The sequence below is a fragment of the Nyctereutes procyonoides genome, unplaced genomic scaffold (genome assembly GCF_905146905.1).
Source record: "Nyctereutes procyonoides isolate TBG_1078 unplaced genomic scaffold, NYPRO_anot_genome, whole genome shotgun sequence".
NCBI lineage: Eukaryota > Metazoa > Chordata > Mammalia > Carnivora > Canidae > Nyctereutes > Nyctereutes procyonoides.
This window is the reverse complement of record NW_026575146.1, coordinates 53407900-53434277: the sequence shown is the minus strand read 5'-3', so window position 1 is coordinate 53434277 and position 26378 is coordinate 53407900. Positions and strand designations below refer to the sequence as shown.

Below are 26378 nucleotides of genomic sequence, written 5' to 3'. Positions count from 1 at the left end.
CACTACCCTTTTCTCTGAAAAGGACAATGATATCCTATATTTGCATAAACAACAATACCCACAAGAACAAAAGATGTGAAAGAGACAATCTATCTCCAGTTTCTACATACTTCTTAGGTGCATTTGTGAAGTATTTCTGGCCTTTGGATCTGTTGTCAGTTGTAAACACCCTGAGTAGCTTTCACTTACTGGAATTTGTATGCTTCCTTGGTTTTCAAGTTAATATTTCAAGTAGGATTTATTTTCTTGCTTGTAATGCTAATGTAACCTTATGGTGGAATTTTCAAAGCTACTGTGACTTGACCCCCAACACTGGAAAAAATTTTACTTCCTTATTTTAGAATCATGTACTAAACCTTACCAATTAAAAGGATATATATATATTTAAAATGTGTAATAAAGAGAACAAATAATTGACATCAATAATTTAGGCAAATACTTACCTCCATTCCCAGTAGTTTCAAGGCTTTGGGCTGTTTAAAAAAAATGTTATACATGAAGTTAGATCTTTCTTTATAGAGGTAAGAAAATAATCCTATTATATCTTAACCAGATACTGGAAGAACTATTGTACCGTATAGCATGTATTCATTTCACTAAATAAAACATCACAAGAGGAACCCATTTATAGGAATTCCAGGAGAGTTAGAGATTTCATGATTTGGTGAATCACAGAAAATTAGAAATCTGGTGAGGCATAATGAGATTGTCTAAGGGTAGAGCCCGTAGGTTTATAATCTCTTTTAATGGACTAAAATTTCTTCCATCTTCCCAGAACCGTGCTGCTTGGCTGACATCTCCATGACTTCAAACACTTGGGTGAGCCATGAAATGTTCCGTTAAACCATGAGATGTTTCTCAAACCTCTGAAAGACCTCTATTACCTAGAAACTTGGAATATTATTCAGACTATGTGTTCAGACGCTTCATGTCAGCTATCTCTCTATGTGGCTGTCCAGTAGAGCAAGGGTGAGTAAGGCCACAGGGTTGTGTGCTGACTGTGGCAAAAGGTGCTCAGTGACATGGAAAATGTCAGCACATACAGTAGCATCATTGGTCATGCTGGGAATGTGCAAAATAGCCACAGGCGAAGACTGAGAGAGAAGGCAACTCAGCAAATTACAGAACTTGATTTATATCTAACAAGTGGAGATACAAAATTACATCTCAGGGATCAGGAATCCCAATTCTGTGTCTAGTGTCAGAATGGTTGAGTGCTATCTTGGAAGCTGTTTGGGTAAAAAATAAGGTTACAGCACTTACCATTCTTTCAAATTTTATTTGACCGTTCAGGTAGAAATAGCCTGAATCTTGCCTCTTTCCCTTTCTTTCCCTTCTAGCTTCTAAAGCAACCACCAGTTTGAAATTTGTGTGATTTTTATTTCTTATTTATCCATTTTTGGTGTTTTTAGAGTGGTCTTCCAGCACTACCAAATACTTTCATAATCAGAAGATAAGCTTTGTTAAAAGTAAAAATCGTGCCCACCACCAGCGAGACTAACAGTTCTCAATATGTGGTCCAGGAATCACGTGACCCTTTCCGGAGCTCTGTGAAGTCAAAGGTGTTTCCCTAATAGTACTAAGATGTTACTTGGTTTTGACACCGTGCTAACATTGGCAATTATGGTGCAAAAGCAGTGGTGAGTAAAACTGCTGGGGGCCTTAGCAGGAATGAAGGCAGTGGCACCAAATTTCACTAGCTGTCTTTAGATTCCACTGTTATGCACTTGAAGTTTAAAGACAAACAAACAAAAGACCAGTTGTATTCCAGAAGTCCTTGATGAGGCCTAAAAAAATATTTATTAAATCTCTACCCTTGATACTAAAAAAAATGTCTTCTTACTATTTTGAGGGATGAAATGGGAAGTATGCATAAAACACTTCTGCTACATACTGAACTATGATGGGTCATCCTGAGGACAAACATGCAGTTATTTGGATTATGGCCACATTGTTTCATGGGTGATCTACTTGAAGGAATACTGGCAGACATACTATGGTTTATTTAGACTTGGACATTTGGCAGACATTTTTGGAAATGGCCAAAGTGGGGATGTCATTTCAAGGAAAATAATTGATGGCATTTGTTGCCAATGACAACATTTTTCCAAGCAGAAATTAGAAAAAATTAGATTTTTTGAAAACTTGTATATCCTTCCCCCCATGATCTTGACAGTGTTTCAGACTTTTCCAATGAGATTGGAGATGACATTAATGAAGGTGAGTTTTTGAAATTGTTTAATGAAATTGTCAACCGTCAGAAGATCTGCATAACTCAACAAACCAGGATCGTACAATGACCAATCTACGATGTTACAATATCCATACAAAGTGTAAGATCAATTAATGCATTTTAAAGTAGCAGAGTATGAAAAGTTCATTGAAATTATTTCAGATTTTGTGTTGCAACTAATCTTTAAGAAATTGCCAATTAAGTTTTGATGTATGTAGTATCAAAAAAGAATATAATTATTTGTAAAAAGTATTAAAATACTCTTTCCTTTATATATATGTATTTACCATATTTGTCACATATTTGTCACATATTTGTATGAAGTCAGATTTTCTTTGTATACTTCAACCAAAACATCTGGCGACACACTAAGTGCAGAAGTAGATATGAGAATCTAGCTGTCTTCCATTAAGCCAGATATTACAGAAATATGCAAAAAATGTAAAACAGTTCTACTCTTATTGCCAATTTTTGTTTTTGAAAATATAGTTATTTCTCATAAACATGTCTTTTACGTTAACATGTAATGGGCTTCTTACAGTTAAAATAAATTGATATTAATCATTTATTAATAAATACTGTTAAGTCTTTAATTTCTAACATAATATCGATAGCTATTATCCCTAGACCAAAAACCTTGAAAGCTACTGAGGTAGGTAAGATTAATTTGAATTTCATTATTATTCCCTGATTAAGGCTCACTCCCAGTGCCGGTTTCTGATTATTTATTAATTTATAGCTTCTGATTTCAATTGGAGCTAGTGAGGAAAAGAAAGGTGTGTATCACCCAATAAATTGCTTTCTTTCTTTTCTTTTCTTTTCTTTTCTTTTCTTTTCTTTTCTTTTCTTTTCTTTTCTTTTTTTCTTCTTCTTTCTTTTTTTTTTTTTTTAACAGATTTGATGGTGGAGGGAAGAGGTGAGTGGCCCAACTGCCTTCTTCTCTGATCTCCCCCTTGGAGATAACGAAGCCACATCCCAAATGGGTCATGCCCTAGTCCCCCCCCCCCCCCCAGGAGTCCAGAAAGGAGAATTTGCTGCAAAACTCACCCTCTTAGGGCCAAAGAGATTGTGGTAGAGCGTCCGGAAGCGCTTGCGTGTGTAGTTGCAGCGGTAAGCCCCGCCCATCAGGTACTCGATCACTAGGCCGATGTCAATCAGGCTGATTCTGTAGTCTGGGGGCAGGTTCCCCTATGACGGATGGAACGAAACACACATACACACACACACACACAAACAAATCCAAAAGACAGAGTGATTTACTAGGGATTCTATGCCATGTGTTCTGTAACTATTTTAGAGTAAAAAAAAAATAATTGAGAAACATATGAATGTATTATTATGCTGGTTAATTAATTCACCTTAAAATAGATCCAACCGAAACCTGGATATTCTCGCTTGGAAAGAAGACATAAGTTAAATAAGAAGATGCAGTAATCGTCGGCAATAACAGAAAATCAAAATATTTATTCAAGTCTTCAGCTGGGGAGAAAAAAACACCAGTGTAGCAGAAAGACAAGGCTTGACATGGCAAATGCTATGAGTCTGAGCCACTAGCAACTGGGTTCCTCAGATGTCCCAAGGGGCCACCCCGCTGCTCTGCCTCTGACCCAGGCTTGTTACTACTCTCTTGTTGATCATTTACTTCCTCACACTCCCTAAATGAAGACTCCTTCCAGAAGATGATTGTTATTACCAGGGCCTGCAGCAGGTGGGTTATACTTAGAGTTCCTGGATAAAACCTCTATTAACAATGAAAAAAAGGTAGCACCTTTTTCATAAAAGGAGAGTGGATGGATGCCAGCATGAGGTCATTTATGAACACCCTTGTGGTTAAAGAGAAAGAGGGTGATATAAGAAGAGATTTTATCAAGGGAATATTAAGGAGGTTTAGGTCTTTAACTTAAAGACTGAGAGTTACAGGCTTTTAGCTGCTTGCATAGATAGATGCGAAAACATCAAAAGGGCTCTCTATAGGGTCTGCTGGCCAAGGAGAAGTTAGTTCTATTTGTGGGAAGCTCTGAGCGGGCAGTGAATTCCAAAGGGTGCGAATAATTAACTCACTGTCTGGTTTAGTTCCTTGATGCAGGAGCCCGCTCTAGGTGATGAAATGGCAAGGGTACCGCACACTGTATCCTTGGATATATTTTGGAGAGGCGTGAGGGCTTTGTCTACTTTTGTCTTTAATGAAGAACCCACCCCGGATGCTGTGTGAGCTTTCTGACCCTTCATAGAAGTGGCTCATAACCGTGGTGCTGGCTCTCCAACTTTGGTGGCATCAGAATCACCTGGGGAATTTGGTGACGGTGCAAAGGACTGGCCCTTGTCCTGCCTCAATGTTTGGACTTTTATGCTTTATTAGCTCTCCAGGTGATTTTGATACATACCAAAGTTTGTGCTAAATAAGATTGTTCAGGTGGGCTCACACGGTGGAATCGGAAAATTCACAGTATATATAATCACTGCCATTGGGAAGTCACCTTAAACTGTGTTGCAAAACTGAGGGTGGGTTTTCCATTATTCTTACTCATCTTTGCTATGGCCAACAGCATCTCTTTGAAGCGGATTCCGGGTTAGAGGTGGTCTACTGTATCCTTCCATCAAACCTGTATCTTTGTTTTATTGATCTTTGAATCCCCTTTATTGCCTTTTATAGTGACTGGTGTGAGGCAGGCATTCAGGATGTTTCCGTGAATGACTGCAGACATTTAGGGAAATTAATTTCACAATTTTTACTAGGGAATGAGTAAAACAGTGAAATTAATTGCTGTGGCTAGGATCCAGTCTCAGTTTCAGGGTTTTCAGTATCGGGTTGTTTGTTAGTAACACAACTAACCAGCCACAGGCAGTGAGTCATCCTATTTGGGATAGCCCCACGTCACTGTGGGAATTGGACTTGGAATACACTGATCGCTCTATTGGAATTTACAGGAACAAAGGGCGGGCAGCTGAGACACCAGCCATAGCCTAGGAGAGCCTTGTGCTACTCTTTAGACTTGCTGGTTGCCCCCGACAGTTCCTAGCCCTGCCCGTCGGGTTCGACCTCTCTTTCGGCTCAGTTGAGCCAGCTGAGCACAACAGGACAGTCACACTTGCAATGTGAAGAAGTTTGAGGCACAGATCCTTCCCATCCTTGACCTTGGCTCATCAGAATCCCAACTGAAGCGTCCCTTCATAAAAATGGTCTTAATCTCCTCCCCACCATGTGCAGAATTTCACCATCTCCTCGGAGGACTAGCTCATCGATCTAACTGAATAGGCAAGTGAAGCTACCCTCGAGTTGTCAGAAAAGGCCAACTGACTTCTTTAGGCAAAGCAGGGCAAAAACATAGGAAAGGGAATCTGGAGAGTAACTTTTCACGTATTGCCCTTTCCATAAACATTAAACCAAGTTTAGAAATATTATTCATGCAACCGCTTTTTTTTCCCCACTGTTGTGGGGCAGGTTAACAAGGCTGCGAGTTGCTATGTCAACGGGCTGTACCTGACAGTTAGGCAGGCCTCTTATTTTGAGAGTTGACGAGGCTGAGAGCCTGGACAAGCCTGGGTCGGCCTGTCTGCCTCCTCACATCTGCATTTGGCTCCTACAAGGATGACCTGCAGAGGATGCCCCACATCTATTTTATTTTCCTGGGCGTTGTGAAGCAGCCAGGGTAAAGAACACTGGCTGTGAATTACCTGCCCTGAGTTTCTTTCTGTCCATCCATCATAATCAACCAGTTTTCCTAAAGGCCTCAGTTTTCTTCCCTGTAAAAGAGGTAGAACTTGAAGGCCTCTATGGTCTCTAATGCTCAAGTACCAGGATTCAGAAAAATCCCTACTGAGATTTAGCGTGATGCTATTGAAAAGGAGTCATCGCAAGTCTATGAATTGGTGCCTATTTTTAATCCTGTAAGAATTTTCTAAATTTTAAAAGTGAGTAACAGTGAACCTAACACATCTATATTTTCTTTTAGGACACCTATGTGTGAACATCAGTTTGAACTCTAAGAATAAGACAGCAGTATTGCTTGAAGGCCAGTAGTGAGTGGCAATAGTTATGCTTTCAGATTGTCTATAAGACTGGAGGTTATTAGGAAAGTGATAATGGTAAAGTTCAAAATACTAAAAATTTGAGAGGGGCAAAGAACACATTTTTTGTGTGATTTTATTCATTAAGAGTCTTTAGGCTTACATACTACCAAAGAAGGTGCTGGAATCTTTTTTTTTTGTCGGAACTTCTGTAAAGTTTTATTATTTTGAAGTGATTTGTATGTGATCTGGTGTCAAGTCAGAGAAGGGATTCCGTGAACATTCTGGGTTCTGTCCAGCTTTGAGCAGAGGCCTTGGACGAACTGGCCTGCCTTCTGTTTGACCACAAGGGGGCGATGTTCACCTGACTGACGCCTATGACAGCATTTACCTGCCTGGACTGTTTTCTATGTGTAATAAGGGGATGTAAATGAGTATAGCAGATTGAAGGATTTGAAAATCAGGAGAGAGTCAAATGCTCTTGTTAAAGTGATATCTGGAGGAGGGAGAGCTTACTTTACCACGTAATGTGTTTGAAGGAGTGATTGCATGTTTTTTTTTTTTTTTCCTCCCCCAGAGGCTTTGAAAGCAGAGACATTAAGGGAAATTAGTTTCACAATTTTTACTAGGAAGAATGGAACCCTTTTGGGGAAGAAGAAAGAAATTTCATAAAATTAATAAAATCGGATACAATTTCAGCCTCTTGTGATACATGCATCCTGGATGAACTCTGAAGGGGATGGCAACACTGGGGCATGTCTGATGCGCTAGGCTGACAGCCTCGACCACCTGTGACCTTAGATGTCACAGGTGCAGAGAACAGCCCACAGTACGACCCCACAGTGGAAACAGCACTGGGCTGGACTGTGGTCCTCGCTCTGCCTCTCTGTGACCCTGGGCAGATCACTACCTTTCTCTTTACCTCAATTCACACTCAAGACAGGCACTTTGGACAGTTACTTCGAAATTCATGCCTTTTTCTAGAGGGCCAGTTGTCTGGCTACTACCTGGCAGGCGGCTCTCATTTCTATGCTGTCTGGTCCCTGGGCAAAGATTGTTGTCCAGAGCTCTCAGGGTTGGAGTAGTTTCCTCTCATCACCTCTGAAATATGGTTAGGGGAGCCGAGGGCTCAGAGACAGGGATGGTAAAGGGCTAGACAGGGATGGTGTGGTGCTCATCACATCCACCTCCTTTGGAAAAAAGCAGAGAAAGTGAACAGCACCTCGCATACCACAGGTAATATCCAGAAATCTTCTGGAGGAGTCTTCCTTTGCTTGGGTGCTTTTCAAATAGGAAGCCAAAAATAACACTGGAGTAATGCTCCTCCTGTCATTTCTGTTATTCTTTCCTCCGTCTTTCGGCCATTGCTTTGGTAATCGGTAATGCCTGAACACTTATGTCCCATTTCATGCCTCAACAACATATGGCAAGCCATGTGACTCAAACAGTTCAATCCACAGGGTAAAACAGAGAAGCATGGCACTCTTGGTAGGTACAGTCTGACAATGTGAAAACGTTGTCTCCTTTCCTCGTGCCATGAGCCAGTACTCTGAAGCCGAGTTTTAATCCATGCCATCCTAAAGATGACTTTTAATTAAAAGCGTAGTTTAAATGTATGTATTAGATCTGCTCTTCTAAATATATTCCTTTTCAGGAGTCAGCTCATGATATCATTATCAGATCTCAGCTGTGTAGGGAAACACATTTCATGGAAACTTACAACAAGCCTTCCAGACAAGATTGTTTCCTTCTGATGTATGTAAGGTGTAAAATGACTGCTGGTTGTTAGGTTTACCATGGAAGGGTGGGGAAAAGACTATTCTGGTGGAAATTCCTGGAAAAGAGGACATTTCCTCAATGTCTGGCATGGTTATAGACAAGGCAATCTTTTAAGAAATAAAAATTCTTTTGCAAATCTGCATGAATTTGGCAGATGGGATTATGAAAATGTCCTTTCTTTATCTAAAGAGTGTCTGAAATGCTTCCCTCTCCACCCTTCATTCTACAAAGCTCTGGGTCTTACTTCCCATATGAATGAATTTTAAACTATCATAATTTGACAACTATTTCTCTACAGTACTCAAATATCACCCTTCCTTAGTGGGGAATGATAGTACAGGTAATCTGAAGTATTAGCACATTTAAGTTAAGAAAGAAAAACTAGTACTTTAAAACATATAGAGAGGCACAAATCGAGCAGACAGTTAGCTTCTAAAAATGGCAAGTTAGATTTCACGGAAAAGCAGACAGACTGGGGCCACTCTAGATTAATGTAGCATTGGTGCATCCAATGGATTTATGCAAGAAAGCAGTTCAGGGAATTGGGTTGGCCTATATCATTTAAAATTTCTGATTAATGCTGTATAACCAACTTTTTACCTCACTGCTCCTCAATAATTTGAGATTCATTTCTCCAAATTCAGCTCTGTTTGATTTCAAAGGAGAGTTGGACTTGGAAATACCATGCTGTTAATGTGGGACTATCTAGTGATTCCTAAATGCATTCCCTGGGTTCCTAAGAGTTACTTGTATTCAATTTTACAGACATATCATCAAACACTATGTTTAAGATTGAGAACTATGTTCTTAATGTAGGAGTAGCATTTCATACCAGGGCTTATCACTACTGGTTAATATTTTTTTTTTGTCACAGATCACATCAATCAATATGTAACGTAAAGTCCTATAATCATAGAGCACAAAGCACATGCTAATTATCAAGTCGCTTAATTTTGAAAATTGCTTAAACTGTCCAAGATTTTTCTTAGCATTTTAAACCTAGCTTTTGTAGACTTTTGTATATCGCATTGCTCTCAATTGCTAGAAGTCATCTGGAACCATCTGAGGAAGATGTAACCAATATTAAGTTCTCTTAAGAAAACACAGAGACCTCTCATCTTTAGCTTCCTTCTTCCATATAACATGTGGCTCCAGTGGTTATACCTTCTTGCTGTCCAAGTCAGGGGCTTATCTTTATTAAAGAAGTAACTGGAAGTCTGCTTTTCCTATTCCTCTTTCTTCCCAAGGGAAGAAACTAAACACAGGCTGGCTGTTTCTCCTCACCTTATTGGGAGTCTCTTTTCCCAGGTAGAAGGACAAATGGTTCCTAAGCCAGTTCAGAAACTATCCTGGATCATTTGTGATCACTGTCTCCAGTCACTAAATCAGTACGTAAATGAATCCTTACATGTTTTTGCTCTAATATTTGGATCACACTTGAAAGAAAAATAAGCCAACTCCTAATACTCCTTCCTCCCACATCCTTACCATGCCATTCTTTCTTGTTAGTGTATATTACTTTTGAAGTACATCTTTAGTCAAGAAGTTTTAAAAAAAAAACCCTATCTTAAAAATACATGCCTTCTAATGCAAGTGATACAAGCAAATATAAGAGGCAGTGAACAGGATTTCAGAAGGGAGATGTTGCAAAGCAGAGCCCTACAAGGAAAATAACCTTGTAGGAGGGATTTTGATCATTTACACTCAATGAAATCTAACTGCAAAAAATCCCTTTGAAAATCAGGCAAGATATTGAGAAACTAGGGGGTGGAGGTGAATCAGTGATTCTATTTGAAGGCTCAAATTAGCCAATGGCTGAGATTGAAGGATGTAGCTGTCTCTTCAGAAAGTCTCATAATTCCTGCAGTTACATAGTGTAGCTCAAGGTGATGGGGGAGATAATATCTTATTTATTATTTAAAAACTCTGTTGTACACAAGCAACAAATACCTTGGCAAAAAATATGTTAGATGAGTATGCTTACTCTTTCTAGATATTTCCCCCTCTTTAATTTCCAGGCAATTGTAAGCCATGATAAATTGCCCAAAGTTAGAAGACTTGAGGGTAAGAAGAGTGGCTCTGGTGAGTGCAGGTGTGCTTATGGCTCGAAAGGGGGCAAATCGGGAAAAGGTGTGATCTTGGTAAAATGGTGGTTGGGTTGGAAGTACAGATGGCACAGCATCTGAGGCTTCATCCACTCACCCAGATGAAAAAAAACCCTTCAGTAAGATGTAGAGATGAGAGGAAGGTTCCTAAGAGCCAACAGAAGGCTTTTTTGTATGTTTTTCAGAACTTTTATCCATTACTAGCAAAGGTCTAGCTGGTTAATAGAACATTCTAAGCAGCCCCAGGACCTTTACTTGGTCTTTCAAGGGAAAAATTAAAAAGTGGCTACAGAACACCTGGGGGAAGTTCTAGACAATGACTCCATATGAGATGAAGGAATCGTACTCTATTTTGACCTTACTTTGTAGCTATCTCTGAGTATGTGCTACGGGCTTTGGTGAAGAATTGCTACTGTCTGGTGGGTGGGTGTGCCTACATGTGTTGTAGGGGTGGGAAAAGTGCCCCCATCTATTTCCTCATTTGGAGCTAAAACAACAGTCTCTGGGAATGCTGTCAAAGGTTCAGAATGAAGTTACCTCTGAGAGAGACTGGGGCAAAAGAACCAACAGTTGCCTAGGATTAAACATACTTCCCTGCACCTCACTCTTCTCATCTATAAGTGGGAATCACACTGTATAATAATAATTTTAAAAATACTAATTCTACCTCGTAGAATTATCATGAAGATGAAATGAACTGAGATGTACAGAAAGCTTAGGTTAGTGCCATGCACCTGGTCATCACTAAAGGTTTGGTACTATTTTGTTGCTGTTAACAAAGGATCTGAGTTTGAATTCCACCTCTTCCCTAAGCATTAATACAGTTCTCAACTCCTTACATTTCAGCCTCGGGATCTGTAACATAGGAATAATTCTCCTTGATCCAAACCTCCTGGCTTTTAATTTTTATTTATTTATTACCCCATTGGGTTAGATGATAAACGTGAAAAAATATACTGGAAAAAATAAAGTGTTAGAAGAATAGAAGGCACATGTGTGTTTTAGTCTCTGATTCTCCAAGACGTTTTGAGCTATATTTCCTTCGCTCCGTGTAATGTTAGAAGCGACAGTGACGCGTGGCATCAGGAGCTGGTGCATGAAAATACCTCCTCTGGTTAGTCAGACAACATGGAAAACCAACTCCCCAAACAGTGAGGGGCATATGGAAGAAAACAGGCAATGGCATAAATCCACACAGCATGGGGCAAAGCTATCCAAAAACATTAGGAATTGTGCTCTCCAAAAACATTGTGTCCAATGAAAGCATCTAAAACCACAGCTGCATTGTAAGCAGAGATGTCATCGTTAAAAGGCAACACACACACGCTGCGTCCTGAAATGAGGGGTCTCGCGGGGACAGGAACTCGCTGGCAGCTCATGCAAAACAGAGGCGCTTTCTAATTACAGGAAGCAGTCAAGACAGGGCCTCCGACCTGCAGTCGAGAGGGTTCTTACCTTTTTGACATCCCTGACCAAGTGGTACAATGTATTTGAGGGCCCATGTCTCTGAAAACAATAAAGAAGAATCAAATGGTTTTGCTGGTCAGGGGCTCTCATTGGTAAGGCAGGAAGGATCTGGAAGGAAGGGTTCTGGCCAGTGGAGGGGGTGCAGTTCTTTAAGATGAACCTTGTTCTAGTTGCTCAGTTGTACCTGTCTTTTCTAAACAAACACGCTGGCAGATTTTTGGATTGTGGTTCCTCAAGAAAAAGTGTTTGAGGTTCTAGGTTCAGACTTTATAAAGGAGCTTGTCAACTCTGTTGACAACTGGGCCAAAAGATCATTTAAGGGGTTAGTTTTGAGGCAGGGGAGAGACAAAAAGGCCAATTTACAGCACTGGAAATACACTTTGGCACACTGCTGATCACAACTTGCTTATTACCCAGAATGACTGAGAAATTGTCCAAAATGGGTTGGCAAATTTTTCTATAAATGGCCAAAGAGTCAATCTTTTAGACTTTTGGGTCATACAGTTTTCATTACAACTGCTCGACTCTGCCATTATGCAAAAGCAGGCGGAGGCAATATGTAAACAAATGAACCTGCCTGTGTTTCAATAAAACTTTACTTATAAACACCAAAAGAGAATCAAATTTCATATAATTTTAATATGTCACAAAATATTCTTCTAGTGATTCCTTCGATCATTAAAAAATGTTTTACAAACACTTTTAGCTTGCAGGCCATTAAAAAACAGGCAGTGGGCTGGATTTGACTCTTGGGTAGCAGTTTGCTCAAATTTAGTCAAAAGAAAAAGCCACAGGATCTTTGTGGGAAATGAGAGGCTAACGTGAAGTGACGTACCATCCTGTTGTTTTTCAGGAATAGGAATGCTAGATAAAATACAGGATGCCCAGTGCAATTTGACCTTCAGATACATAAGAAATAATTTTTAGTATAAATATATCCTAAATGTTTCATGGGACATGCTCATTTTAGAAATTACTCACTGGCTACTTGGAATTCACGTTTAACTATGCATCTTGTATTTTTATTTGCAAAATCTGGTGCCCCTACTGGAGAATCTCAATCTCACTGAATCTCTCAGTGATGGCAAATCCTTCAGCGCTGTGGGAACATATTCAGGTATGGAGAGAATTCCTGTGTATTTCCTCAGCTATCTGCCCATTCTTGCAACATACTTCTCAGAATTCTTTTTCCTCTGAGAAATGCAGTCTGATATAGGGGTTAAACACACAGACTACAGGATCAGAACGCCTGGCTCCCCACCTGGCTCTGTTGCCTACCGGCTTTGACCACGTGCAATCTCCTTATTATTACTGAGGCCATTCAAAGTCCCATAATTCTTCTTGACAGAGTACTCCAGTTGATTTAGGTGATGAAATCTATTGGCCTTTCTTATAGAATTTTCCTACTGACTTCTTTCCAATCATTGGAATAAATATATTACCTTGATTCTCTGATATGCAAGGAATTAAACTCTGTTTTTTATTTCATTTATTTTCCTGAAAACCCCATTATTCTTTTTTTCTCTAGTTTTGTTAATAAATAATTGAATAAGACATTGTGTAAGTTGAGGTGTAAAATGAGACTTTTTTATCACAATAACGTTAGTTAACACATCCTTCACTTAACATAATTACAATTTTGTTGTTGTTATGGTGAGGACATTAAAGCTCTAATCTAATGGCAACTTTCAATTATATATTATAGTGTTGTTAACTATAGTCTTCATGCTGTAGGTTAGATCCCTGGAATTTATTCATCCTGTAACTGAAAGTTTATACTTTTTGACTAGAATCTCCCATTTTTCCCGCCCCTCAGCCCCAAATATTTCTAGGATCCTCCACATTGTATTTTTATATCTGGCTCCCTTTTCAAATATTAGTTGACCTTATACATATGTGTTTATTGCTGGGCTTTCGATTCTGTTCTGTTGGTGTTTGTGTCTATTTTTATGCCAGTACCATACTGTCTTGATTACCATAGCTTTGTGAAATAGTTTGAAATCAGGAAAGGTGATGCCTCTACCTTTGTTGTTTCTTAAGATTGCTTTGGATATTCAGGGTCCTTTTTGACTCCATGTGAATTTTAGGATAGCTTTTTCTATTTCCATGAAAAAGTGACATTGGCATTTTAAAAGGGATTGCATTGAATCTATAAAAGGCTTTGGGTGATATGGTCATCTTAACAATATCAATACTTCTAATCCATGAATGTGGGCTATCTGTCCACTTATTTATATCTATATAATTTCTTTAATCAATGTCTTATAATTTTTGCTTAATAAATCTTGTACTTCTTGGTAAAATTTATCCCTAAGTGTTTTATAATTTTTGATGCTATTCTAAATGGGATTGTTTTATTCAGATAGTCCACTGTTAGTGTATGGACATGCAACTGCCTTTTATATGTTGATTTCATATCATGAAACTCTACTGGCTTCATTTATTAGTTCTAACAGGTTTTTTGTTCGTTTGTTTGTTTGTTTTTGTGTGTGTGTGTGTAAAGTCTTAGGGATTTTCTATATACCAGAGGAGGTTGTCAGCAAAGACCAGCTTACTTCTTCCTTTCCAAATTGGATGCTTGTTTTTCCCTGTCTCCCTCCCTATTGAGAGGATATGAGTTTGTCTCTCATTCTACTAATGTTATGTTCATTTGTTGATTTGCATAGATTGAACCATCCTTGCATTTAGGGGTGGAATCCCATTTGGTCATGGTGTATGATCTTTTTAATGGGTTGTTGAGATTATCAAGATATCAAGATTGAGAAATCTTGTACCTATAGTAATCAGGGAGATTGGCTTATAGTTTTATTTTCTTGTAGTGTGTTTATCTGGCTTTAGTATGAGTACAACGTTGGCCACTTAAAATAGGTTTGGGAGTATTGCCCCTCTTCAAACTTTTTGAAAAGTTGGACAAGAATTGAGGATAACTACTTAAATATTTGGTAGAATTCATCTGTGAATTCTATTCACCTACTCCTGGACTTTTCTTTGTTGGGAGGTTTTTGATTACTAATTCAATCTCCTTACTTGTTATTGGTCTGTTCAAATTTTTCTATTTCTTCATGATTCACATTTGGTTAGTTGCATGTTTCTAAAAATTTATCCATTTCTCCTATAGCTAATTATTGATCTTTTGGTGAGGATAGAAACTGGGGCCTCCTACTCTATTATTTCAGTCTATTATTCTTCCTGAAAGTGTCACTGTGAAAAACCAAGAAAATGTGCAGAGAAAACAGAAATCTGGAGCTACTCTGCTAACCTATATTCTAGTTCCAGCAGCAAGAACAAGATAGAGCCAGTGTGGTATCACCTAACACCCACTAAGGCTGGGGAGAGGTTAATAAACTCCATCTCATTAGAGCTGTGGGTGGTGGGACAGAGAAGCATTGTGACAAATGAGAGGAAGAATAACCTCTAAGACAGCAGTGTTGGTTCAGTACTGGCTTTCTTCTTTACTTAGGAGTTTTGTGACCTTGAACGAACCAATTCACTTCTTGGCCTTAGTTTTCTTATCTGTAAAATGGAGGAAAACAATACCTACTCTTTCTTTCAATATTCCAAGTAAAAATTTATTGATCTTGTATGTGAATTATATAAAAATATGTATATACAGAATACTTGACATATTTAATACTGCTTCTAATGTATCATAGGCATTACTTCCCCAAAATGTTAATCACGGCTGGATTGAAAGAATATTTGGGAAATGTGGAAAAGTTGTTTATGTAAGTATACCACATTATAAGTCTACTGGAGATCCAAGGGGATTTGCCTTTGTGGGATTTGAAAAAATAAGCAGCAAAAGCTATTGAGGTAGGTGCAGAACCTTTGGGAAACAAGGTTTTTTTTTTTTAACCTTCCTGAATTGTACTCTCCAAGCATCCTGTTCCCTCTTGAGGTTTCCATATCTACTCTTTAAACTTCACTGGATATTAGCATCAGCTTGACCAATGTACTTAACTCACCAAATACTATAAGCAACTTCATAAATAGTGGTTTTTCTTTACGCTTACACTTTGGTATCCCTAATAAATGAATTAGCAAATTGTTACAAAACAACACAAGAAATATTTTTGGGTAACTCCAAACAAGGGGTATTTTATATTTTATTCCATTAGAGAGGAAAAGGAATGAATGTCATAGCTCTGGGGGTAACAAGATGGTGCAGGATAGTTAATCGGTTTCCTTTGAATTAAATCAATTCTCCTCTGCTGATTGCTTCAAATACCCTCTGGGCTTAGAGCATAAACTGACTTCTAATTTTCAGAACTGTGTGGTTTTGTGTAAGAATCTCAGAATGTTAGCTTTTGGTGTGATCATATATAACTTTCTGCCTTAGATGCTGACAACTGAGCAGTTAAAACAAGTGGAATCTTGGTGACTTGACATTGTTGTCTACAGGTCTAAGGGAGCATTTGTGAAAAATGATCCATGCATTTGGAGAGGAGGGAAGAGACTCACAGGCATGTTGGGGGCAGGAGAAGGTAAAACAAAAAAACACAGAGAAAATAAAAAGTGCCTTAGCTTGGTCCTACCGTATTGTACAATTCCTCTAGTCTGGAGATGGTGAGAAAACGGTGCATGCTTACTCCATTCTCTATGAGTAATTTCACAAAATCCACTCTGTCCAGAACTAGGGCATCCAACATGGCTTGCTCCAAAGACCCCACCTGCAAATCAAGTCACTGAGTTAGTCTGCCCCAGATTCTAGGGATGCAGTTCCTTGGTGTTCACCTCAACAGTTTAGAAATGGATGCCTTTGCCATTTGATAAACCTTCAGCATTTCAAGAACATGCTAACAACTCCACTTTTAGGACAGCCACAATCTTTCTTGTGTTTTTGGGCCTGTCTTTGAAAATAGAATTCAAAGGTTTCTAGTTCTAAAAGCTACTTCCTCCTTGACTCTTTTGAGAAGTCAAAATAAGAGTCTGAGAAGATGCTGGATATACAAGGATTATCCTTGTGTTCTCTGACCAAACTTCTGCAATAGTAGTGAAGTGCCAAAGTGGATGCTTTGCTGTCCTCCCTTTCATCTTCTCAAGGCTCTGAATTAGACCCCTGGCTACCTTGAAAATAGAGACCCTAATGAACAGATCAGAAAGTAGGCCCTTCTTTATTTTAATTAAGTGTTAGATTACCTTGCCTCTGTCTCACCCATTTCTATGCAGAGACCCAGCAACTATTTAGATCCTTTGGTCTGTTTACCAGGATTTTATTTAATTCATTTCACAAATATTTCCCAGTGTCCAGACTCCTTGACAAATCTTTCCACACTAGCAATCCACTCGCAGCACTAAATAAAGACAGGGGCTTAACCATAGGTAGAAGCTGTCTGGGGGGAAAGAAAGAAAGGATTAAATGAGATCTTTCCATGAGGGTATTGCCCTCCAGTTATTCCAGCACAGAAATCAGATTTCAGACTGCTGGCTGCCTCCTAGGGACACACACATAAACCACCCAAGAGTCAATTTTCCAAGTTTTTATTTTTGGTAGTGTCAATTGAGGGAAACAAACCAAGAACAGTTATATAAAGCTTTGGTTCCCTCTGTGTTGTTCTTGGGAATAGGGAGGACCTGTGCTCAGCCACCAGGACCAGATGGTACCTGCATGTGGAAGCCTGCTAATTCTGCGTCCTGAGGTATGACCAAGCCATACGCTAGCGCGGGGCACTGCCACTCAGAGCAACAACCTCAAAGACAAACAGAAACAAACTGCCAGTTCCATTCCTTCCTTCACTTGAATTAATACAGTCTTGTCTTATATATATATATTTTCAGATGTGTGAAAGAAACAGCATCATGTGCAGCTGAAAATTGCCATCAAAGGCCACTCAGAGGTGGGAAGTGTCTGGAATGTTTGCAGTTGTGCTTTGTCGCGTCTTCAACCAGGTGGCAGTGTTTTCCTAAATATGAGAAGGGCTGAACAAGGAGATGGCTATGAGGGAACATTTCCATCCTGGAAAAGAGGCAGCAGTTTCCTGAGCTGCTTTCAGAGACTTCTTAGGCAAATACCCTTGCCCAGGCAAGTGGGCTTTTCCCAGGGTGGTGACATATACTCTACCGGCCACTGCTGCCCATAAATAAAGATCTGGCTGCGAGCGATGTCCACTCTGTTCCAGGCTAGAGCTAAGCTCAGCTGGTCTGGTGCCGAGGCATTTGCTCCTGTGTATGGACAAGTAGGAGAAAAAAGTGGGAGACAGAAAGCAACGATCAGTTATTATACCAAGAAGACCTACTCCCCTACTCTCCCATCAACCCCCTTCTTCCTGAAGAGTGGACACAGCTGGACAGCTGGGTTTCTCAGACGTGGCACTATTGGCATTTTGGGGCAGGATAATTCTTTACTCTTGGGGGTCGTTCTGTACATTGTAGACTATTTAGCAGCATCCCTGAATTCAACCCAGTAGGTGCCAATGACAGACCCCACTCAGGTCATGACCGTCCAGAATGTCTCCAGATATTACCAAATGGTTCCAGGCGGAAGGGAAGAGATAAAACCAGCTCAATGAAGACCCACTGCTCAACAGCATTGCTAGTCTGAAGCAGCAGCAGCAGCTGGGCACTTGTTAGGATTGCAGACCCATAGGCCCCACTCTAGAGCTACTAAATCAGAATCTATATTTTAACAAGATCTCAGATGATTCATGCACACATTCAAGTTTGAGAAGCAGTGCTCTGTTACATGTTTTGTTTCTGCTGGTCAATCACTGGTGCAAAGCATCCTTCAAATTGTATATTACATGGTGCTCTGCCCTCATCACCTCATGGGGCTGACTCTGCCGCTCTACTGACAAAGAGTTAAGATCTTTTTTTTTTTTTAAGATTTTATTTATTTATTCATGAGAGACAGAGATTGAGAGAGAGGCAGAGACACAGGCAGAGGGAGAAGCAGGCTCCATGCAGGAAGCCCGAAGTGGGACTCAATCCTGGGTCTACAGGATCAGGCCCTGGGCTGAAGGTGGCGCTAAACCGCTGAGCCACCCGGGCTGCCCAGAGTTAAGATCTTTTAAGAGAAAGGCAAACAAGTGGCTTAGGTTTTCTTTGGTTTGTGGGCAGAAGCCACTGGAATACATTTTCAGTTTCCCCTTCTTCTCCAGACTCTGTGGCTAGATCTGTGCTGTCCACCTGTGGTTATTTAAATCTAAATTAAATAAAATTAAATAAAACAAAAACTTTATTTATTATTAAAAAAAAACTTTAATTCCTCAGGCACTCTGCCACATTTCAAATGCTCAGTAGCCATATTTGGCTGGCAGCCTTTGAGTTGGGGAGTATAGATTCAGAACGGTTCCATCATCACAGAAAGTTCTATTGGAACAGTGCTGGTCTAGTAGCAATGCATGTGCTGGTCAATGATCAATGCATCCTGTCAATAAATGCAACCCACCAAGCAGCTGGGTGTGAGGCTGAGAATGACAGGTGGAGAGAACACTGGGCCCTGAGTCTGCCATTTTGCAGCTGCGTGACTTTGGACCTCTCTCTATTACTGCTCTATCATCTTTTGAAATGGGGACAGTAAGAATTGTCCTGTTTACTGGCTGGGATATGAGACTAGAATGAGATCATATAAATGAATTCACATGTGAACAGGGTTTTGCAGTTAACACCCTTGTTACCCTGACCAGGAGCCATCCCTAAATATTTGCCTGTCTTCATGCTGCTAGATGTCCTACCAGCAGGGGTGCGCGGTACAGAGACAGCATTCTTACCTGCCTCAGATTTTTTGGACATCTAATATGTGCTAGGCAAAATATTAGGCATTTGCACATATTATATGTAATGTCCCAAATAATCCTGGGGAATGGATATTATTGTGTCCGTTTGACAGATGACCATACTGAGGTCCAGAGAGATTAAAAACCAAATCGCTATAACAGAAGACAGAAGGTAAACAGGAGAAGCATTTATCATGACAGAGGTGAGATTCAGCCCCAGTGAGTTTTCCCTTCATTCTATCTCTGCTAATTCTGATGTTTGTCAGGGAAGGAGGGATAGTAAATGCTAGGACTGCCCATTTTTCTGGATTTTTTGGCTGGAGGCTCGGAACCACGAGCTGCAGATAGTGTTGCTGGTGATGAAGCTGTACCAATGATTCGCAAAGTCTGTTGCCCTTGAGAATCACCTGAGAAGCTTCTAAAACATCCATAGACCCAGATTGCACCCCAAAACAACTACATCCCTATGCTTGGTGTGGGAGCCAGGCTCTGATAGTTTTTAAGATCTTCAGGTGTTTTCAATGTGCCCAGAGCATGATTCTGTCTTCTGCCTCCCCTTGCCTCTTCCCTTTCCACTCTGAGATATTAAAGTTAAGAATGAGGTGAGCAAAATGCTCTCTAGACAGTACCTCTCCAATTTGGGCATGCATAAGAATAACCTGGAGAGGTTTTATGTTTTTATTTAAAAAATTTTATCTGTTTGAGAGAGAGAAAGAGCATGCACAAACAGGTTAGAAAGAGAAGCAGACTCCCCACTGAGCAGGGAGCCCAACTCGGGACTCAATCCCAGTACTTCAAGGTTATGACCTGAGCCGAAGGCAGACACTTAACCAACTGAGCCACGCAGTGCCCCTGGAGAGCTTTTAAAAACACATTCTTGAGCCCCAACTCCAGAGAATCAGATTTATTAAGTCTGGTATGGGACTTGAGTTTCTGCATCTCTAATAGGCTCTCAGGTGGTGCTGATGCTAATAATCTGAGACCTTCATTTGAATAACAAAGGGCCTAGAGAGCTTTGTGCCACTTTCTCCTTACAGGTCAAAGGGTGATTTTTGATTCTGGTGTCTACACATTGATGGGTTCCATATAAATCACATACTAGTAGTGAATTAATTAGTGTTTGGGATGATGAATATTAATTCAGTTTACACAGGGAGTTTTCTATTAAGCTATTTATCACCTCAAGTGATATCAGAAACTGTAAATTAATACCAGGGTAATGGATGTAAACAAATGATAAATAGGAACATGTCAAAAGGTACAGTCATCATTCTGAAGGAAAGAAAGTGAAGGCTCATTGGGAATGCATTTGAAAAGGTAGAACCTTATACTTTCCTTTGGTTCCCTAGAGGCTCTGTTGGTCATTGCTAACCTGCTGTAATAGTTTAATCATTCCCTTTGCCATTTGAATGACACAAATTTGTATGTCACCCAGTCAATAGTAGCAGCACAAATCTGAACAAGAGGACATAGGAGGAAGCAGCTATTGGGGTCAATGTGAGTTACCTGAACGTAATTACATAAGTGTCAAGTGAAAGCACAAAGCAATGAGTCTTGACTTTTCAAAAATTGAAAATACATCACTCAAAAATGATCCTGGGTGACAGTTTGGATCAGAGGTTTTCAAGTAGGCTGTCCAACCATCCCAGCTGCCCAGGATAGTTACTCTGTTAGCACTGAAATGTCCACATCCTGGGGCACCTGGCAGTCCTGCACAAACCTGGATGGCTGTGCTACATGCTCAGTTTGCATGCTGGAATTGCCTGAAGGGCTTGAAATATACTTGTGCTTGGGAGCCATCTCAGAGGTTCTGGTTTCATTGGTCCTGGGCATTGCAGTTTTTAAAAGCTCCCTGAGAGCTTCTAAGAACAAGACATCCTTAACCTCATTTTCACATTAGAATCATAAAGACAAGGTGAAGAGTCTTGAGTCCAGGTAATATATATGCATTCACTTATCCACTGGTTTATTCATTTATTTACACATTTAAAAAATCCAGATTTATGCCTTCTCTTATGGCAGGCACTGTCAGTATGAGGGCCAACATGAGTAAGGCAGTCCTTTGTCCCAAGATTCTTACATTCTAGAGGAAGAGCCAGGTCTGTAATTAAATACACCATTTCATGCAGTCATTCATTTATCTGCTCAACAGATACTGAATACCTTCTATGCCAGGAACTATTTTCAACACTGAACATCCAATGGTGAGTGAGATAGCTAAGGTCACCCTGTGCACAGAGCTTACTACTTTCTTCTAAGCACTCAAAGTGAAGGAATTATGAAACTAAGAAATTGTGTACTTTCTGATTGTGTAAGTGCTATGAAGGAGTAGGGTCATTCCCAATAAACATGGGACCTATGTCTATAGGAACAATTTGAGTCACTCCAGCTCAATGTGGCAGCACCATTCTGGTTACCCAGTCTCACTTGACCTAGTCAGCTGGCGTGATCTGCCTGCCACGTTGCCCTCCTGAGACCAGGGCTGGATATGAAGCCATTGGATAACCTCTAGGTACAAGTCTGGGTGTCCTTTAGGGCATCTAGTTGGCCCTGTGAGGGAAATAGAGGGTTGGAACATACCCTGAAGAATTGACATGGGTCTGGGGTCCATGAAGTTCCTGGTTTGGGCTAACGGTACACTACCCACATGCCACTGTGGCCCTGGATGATGCCAGATGCCAAGTGGGCATGGAGAAGGCCTTTTAAAGCACTGGTATATTGGGGGTACTAATAATAAGCTAGGTGATGATGGAGCTGCTGTTAGGATGAATGAACAGGAGACCTCTCTGAGAGTAGCACTTGAATGGGTGTGGGGGGACCTAAATGATTAGAAAAAGACATCATGTGAAGAACTGGGCAGGGGGTGGGGGTTTGGGGGGAATTCTAGGAAGAGGGAGCATCAAATATTAAGGCCCTGATGTGGAAATGAATACAAGTAAGTATAAGATATAAAACATATGGTTTTAAGATTTCCTCTTTCTGCAGGAGGTCAGGGAAGATTTAAGTGCATATATAATAGTTTTAAGGGAGAGATTAGTTCACTAGAGAAATGAGATGAAGAAAGGCATTGTGGCAAAAGGAACAGCCTATGCAAAGATTGGGAGGGTTGAATAGCCCTGTGAATTTGGGAAATTCATGGGAAGACACTGAGGGAAATTCAGTACTTGAGGTATATGTGAGTTGGAAGCAGAGAGAGATGAAGCCAGAATGGGAGGACTTGTGCATGATGTTGGAGGAGCTTGCCTTTATTCTGAAGACAGAAGGAAACCATTGGAAAACCTTATTTCAGAAATAATTCAGTCAGATCCATGTCTTAGAAAAATTCCTTGGGCAGCAGTGTGAAGGATAGATTGGAAGGGACATTGGACTGAGGGAGAAAGAGCAATAAGGAAAGTTTTGCAATATTCTAGGAAAGGGATAATGATCTAAAGAAGTTGCTTGGACAAGGGATGTTTAGAAAGCACGATTGGTAGCTTTGGGTAAGATATTTGAAGTGGGGAGCAAGAGAAGTTAAAAGTAGTCCTCTAATCTCTAACTTGGGAGCCCAGATATAGAATGACCAACTGAGATTTGCAAGTGCAAGATAAAAAAAAGGGGGGGGATGACAAAATTGCATTCTTGGATAAGGGTTAGGTCTGTAAACAGATGTGGAAAATATTAGCATTAAGGTGATAAGAAGAGAGGAGAGGATGGATCATTGAATAGCACCAATATTTAAAGTCTATTAAAGTAAGGCAAATCTTTAGAAAGAAATCACACACACACACACACACACACACACAAAACAGAGAGAACCTGGAGATCATGATGCCCTAAACTATGGGAAGGGAGAATTCAAAGAGTAAGGGGGTGATCAGTAGGATTAAAGCTGCAAAGAGGGCAAGTAAAAAAGCTAGACTTTTAAAAAATATTTATCTATTTATTTTAGAGAGCATGGAGGCAGGGGAGGGGCAGAGGCAAGAGCGAGAGAGAGACTCTCAAGCTCCCACTGAATGTGGAGCCCAACACAGAACTTGATCTCAAGACCCTGAGATCATGACCTGAACCAAAATCAAGAGTTGGATACTTAACTGACTCAGCTATCCTGGTGCTCCATTGGCCTTCCTTCTTCACAACTCTTTTTACTACAAGGCACTACTCATGTGTCTATTGGTTTATTATTTATTTCCTTCTCCAGAAGGTAAACCTTGAGAGGCCAGGGGGTTAGTCTACTTTATTCACTATTGTATTCTTAGACTCTAGAACAGTGCTTGATACATAATAGGTACTTAGTAACCATTCGTTGAATGAATGACTGAACTTCAAAATGTGCATTGGATTTGGCAATTAAGAAGTCTTTGATGATGTTAGCATGTGCAACTTTAGTAGAACATGGAGATAGAAGCATATCTGCAATCTCTTCCCTCAAGGAAAATGCAATCTAATAAGAATGGATGTGGGATGAGATAAAGGGAGAGCTGTGACAAGTATACAAATGACTATATCAAAGAGCAAGTGGTAAGAGGCTGTATGCATAAGCTCAGAGCACTCCCTTGTCAGTTAAGTCACTTTGAGGAGGAAGTCGAATTTGATTATAGAAGAGAAGGATGGTGGAGATTTGAACAAATGGAGTGTGCGGTAGGCTGGATAATGCCCCCAACTTTCAAAAAGATGTGCATGTCCTGGATCCTGGGAACCAGTGAAGATGTTACTTAATATGGCAAAGGGATGTCAAAGACACAATTAAAGTGAAGAATTTTGAGATGAGGTTATACTGGCTTATCTGGTGGGCTCAATGCAATATAATCACAAGGGTCCTTAGAAGGGGGAGGCAAGGGACTCCAAGTAGTGGTAGGACATGTGAAGATGAAAGCATCAGTTGGACCAAAGCAAGAAAGGAGCCCAAGTCAAGGAATGCAGGCAACCTCCAGAAGCTGAAAAAGGCAAGGAAGTGATTTTCCCCTGAAACTCTCAGAAGGAACATAACCCAGCTGATCCCTTAATTTTAGGCTTCCAGCCTCCAAAATGATAAGAGAATGAATTTTTGTTCTTTTAAACCACGAAGTGTGTGGTAATTTATTATGATAGTAAAATACAACTAACACTACTAGCCAATAGTAAAAATACTATTGTAGGTAAACCATCAAGATAAGAAGGTAAAATGGAGTTAATGGACCAAGAATACTTCATACGTTGGCTGTAGTGCAGAGCAGGATTCTCAAACTTCAATGTATGTGTGATTCATCTGGGAATCTTGCTTCAACAGTCACTCTGATTCAGCTGGTCTGGAGTGGGACTCCTAATTCTATTTCTTTAGACAGCACTCATTACCACTGTGAGCAATGATGAATGTTGTTTGCATACTTTCTCTTCCTCTTCTCTCCTCCACCATTGAACTTTAGAATATACCATTACATGTTTAGTGTTTTATTTGGTTCCTTCCATTAAATATTCTTACATTTCTACTACTACTACTGTTTGAATTGTCAGTCTTACATTCCTTATTTTAGGAGGTGAAAGGTACAGATATTATAATGAGTCAAAAAGCCTACTACCTCTCCCTCCATCCTTCTCTTAGCTTCTTTTCATTGCTATATTATTTCTACCTTGGAAGGCAGGTAATGCTTACATTCATTTCTGTTATTCCATGTCTCATTTTTGTTTTTTGTTTTTTTTTTTGTTTTTATTATTATTATTATTACTTATTTTTTATTTTTTTATTGGAGTTCAACTTGCCAACATATAGCATAACACCCAGTGCTCATCCCATTAAGTGCCCCCCTCAGTACCATTTTGTTTGTATCTTAGTTCTGTTAGCTTCTAGTATCAGTGCTTACACTTAGTGATTTTGCCAGAATGTTACCCAAGCATCTCCTGGTAAGTCAAGTTGTATCTTCTCTAGTAGCTTTTCCAAGAGGAACTCATGAGAACAATATTACCAGAATTCTAGAATGTTCTAAGCTGCTTTTTTTAGTAGTCTTTATAGTTGAATGACATGGGCTCAATATAAAAATCTGTTGCTCTATTATCTCCTGGCATTGAATGTTACTGTAAGAAAGTTTGTAGCCAACTTGATTTTTAATCTCATGAAAGACTTGATCATTTTGCCTGGTGGCCCAAAGTAGTCTTTATTTTTCATTGATTTTCAGTAACTTTATTAGGATGTGTCTAGGTGTTGAGGATCCCAAATCAGTTTAACCTGGCACAAGGTGGGCCTTTCAATATCTAGCTCAAAGTTTCAAAATTTGTTTAACAAAAAAAATTCTTTTTTTATAAATTTATTTTTTATTGGTCTTCAATTTGCCAACATATAGAATAACACCCAGTGCTCATCCCATCAAGTGCCCCCCTCAGTGCCCGTCACCTAGTTACCCCCACTCCCTGCCCCTTCCACCACTCCTAGTTCGTTTCCCAGAGTTAGGAGTCTCTCATGTTCTGTCTCCCTTTCTGATATTTCCCACTCATTTTTTCTCCTTTCCGCTTTAATTGCTTTCACTATTTTTTATGACAAAAAAAATTCTTAAATTATATTTTAAAGTATGTGTTCTGATCCATTATTTTGGTTTACTTCTTTGGAGATACCAGTTATGCTTATGTTGGATCCCCATTTTCTGTCTTCTATAAATATAATTTCTCATTAATTCTAATGATCTATTTCCATTTCATTTATTTCTGTTCTCATTCCTCATTTCTATCTTTTGTGTCCTGCTCTGTTTTTCATGATGCATATTTGATCTTGCACCCTTTCTCAAGTCTGCAGTTCTGTGCTGATTTCATATTCTCGACTTTATTCCCAAGTGCTATGCACATTATATCTCCTCTTGCTGCCTCACCTACTCTTACCTGAATTTTGGTATTCCAACTTGGAAGTATTTCTTCATAAATAGAGTACTTCACTGAGATTTAATTTTTTTTAAAGTTCATGGTAAAATATTTATTCATAACATTCATCTGTTCTCTGGAATACTTTTACAGATAGTCTTCTGTGCATACGTTTTGCCCTTTTTTCTTTTCTTTTTCTTTTTTTTTAGAATGTAACTATATGCTAATTGCTTTTTTATTATTTATCATCTAGTGAGTTGGGTTATAATG

At 39.7% G+C, this 26378-nt stretch overlaps 1 protein-coding gene across 2 annotated transcripts in view; it reads right to left on the bottom strand.

Annotated features, from left to right (window-relative positions):
* The window catches only part of TRPM3 (transient receptor potential cation channel subfamily M member 3), a 501163-nt gene that overhangs the window by 81840 nt on the left and 392945 nt on the right, over positions 1 to 26378 (bottom strand). For both annotated transcript variants that reach the window (XM_055310391.1, XM_055310392.1), the window contains 5 exons: positions 17654 to 17754; positions 16128 to 16262; positions 11581 to 11631; positions 3281 to 3421; positions 444 to 473 (listed from right to left, as the gene is read on the bottom strand). In XM_055310391.1, coding sequence (XP_055166366.1) covers positions 444 to 473; positions 3281 to 3421; positions 11581 to 11631; positions 16128 to 16262; positions 17654 to 17754 — 458 coding nt within the window. The remainder of the gene's footprint in view (positions 1 to 443; positions 474 to 3280; positions 3422 to 11580; positions 11632 to 16127; positions 16263 to 17653; positions 17755 to 26378) is intronic.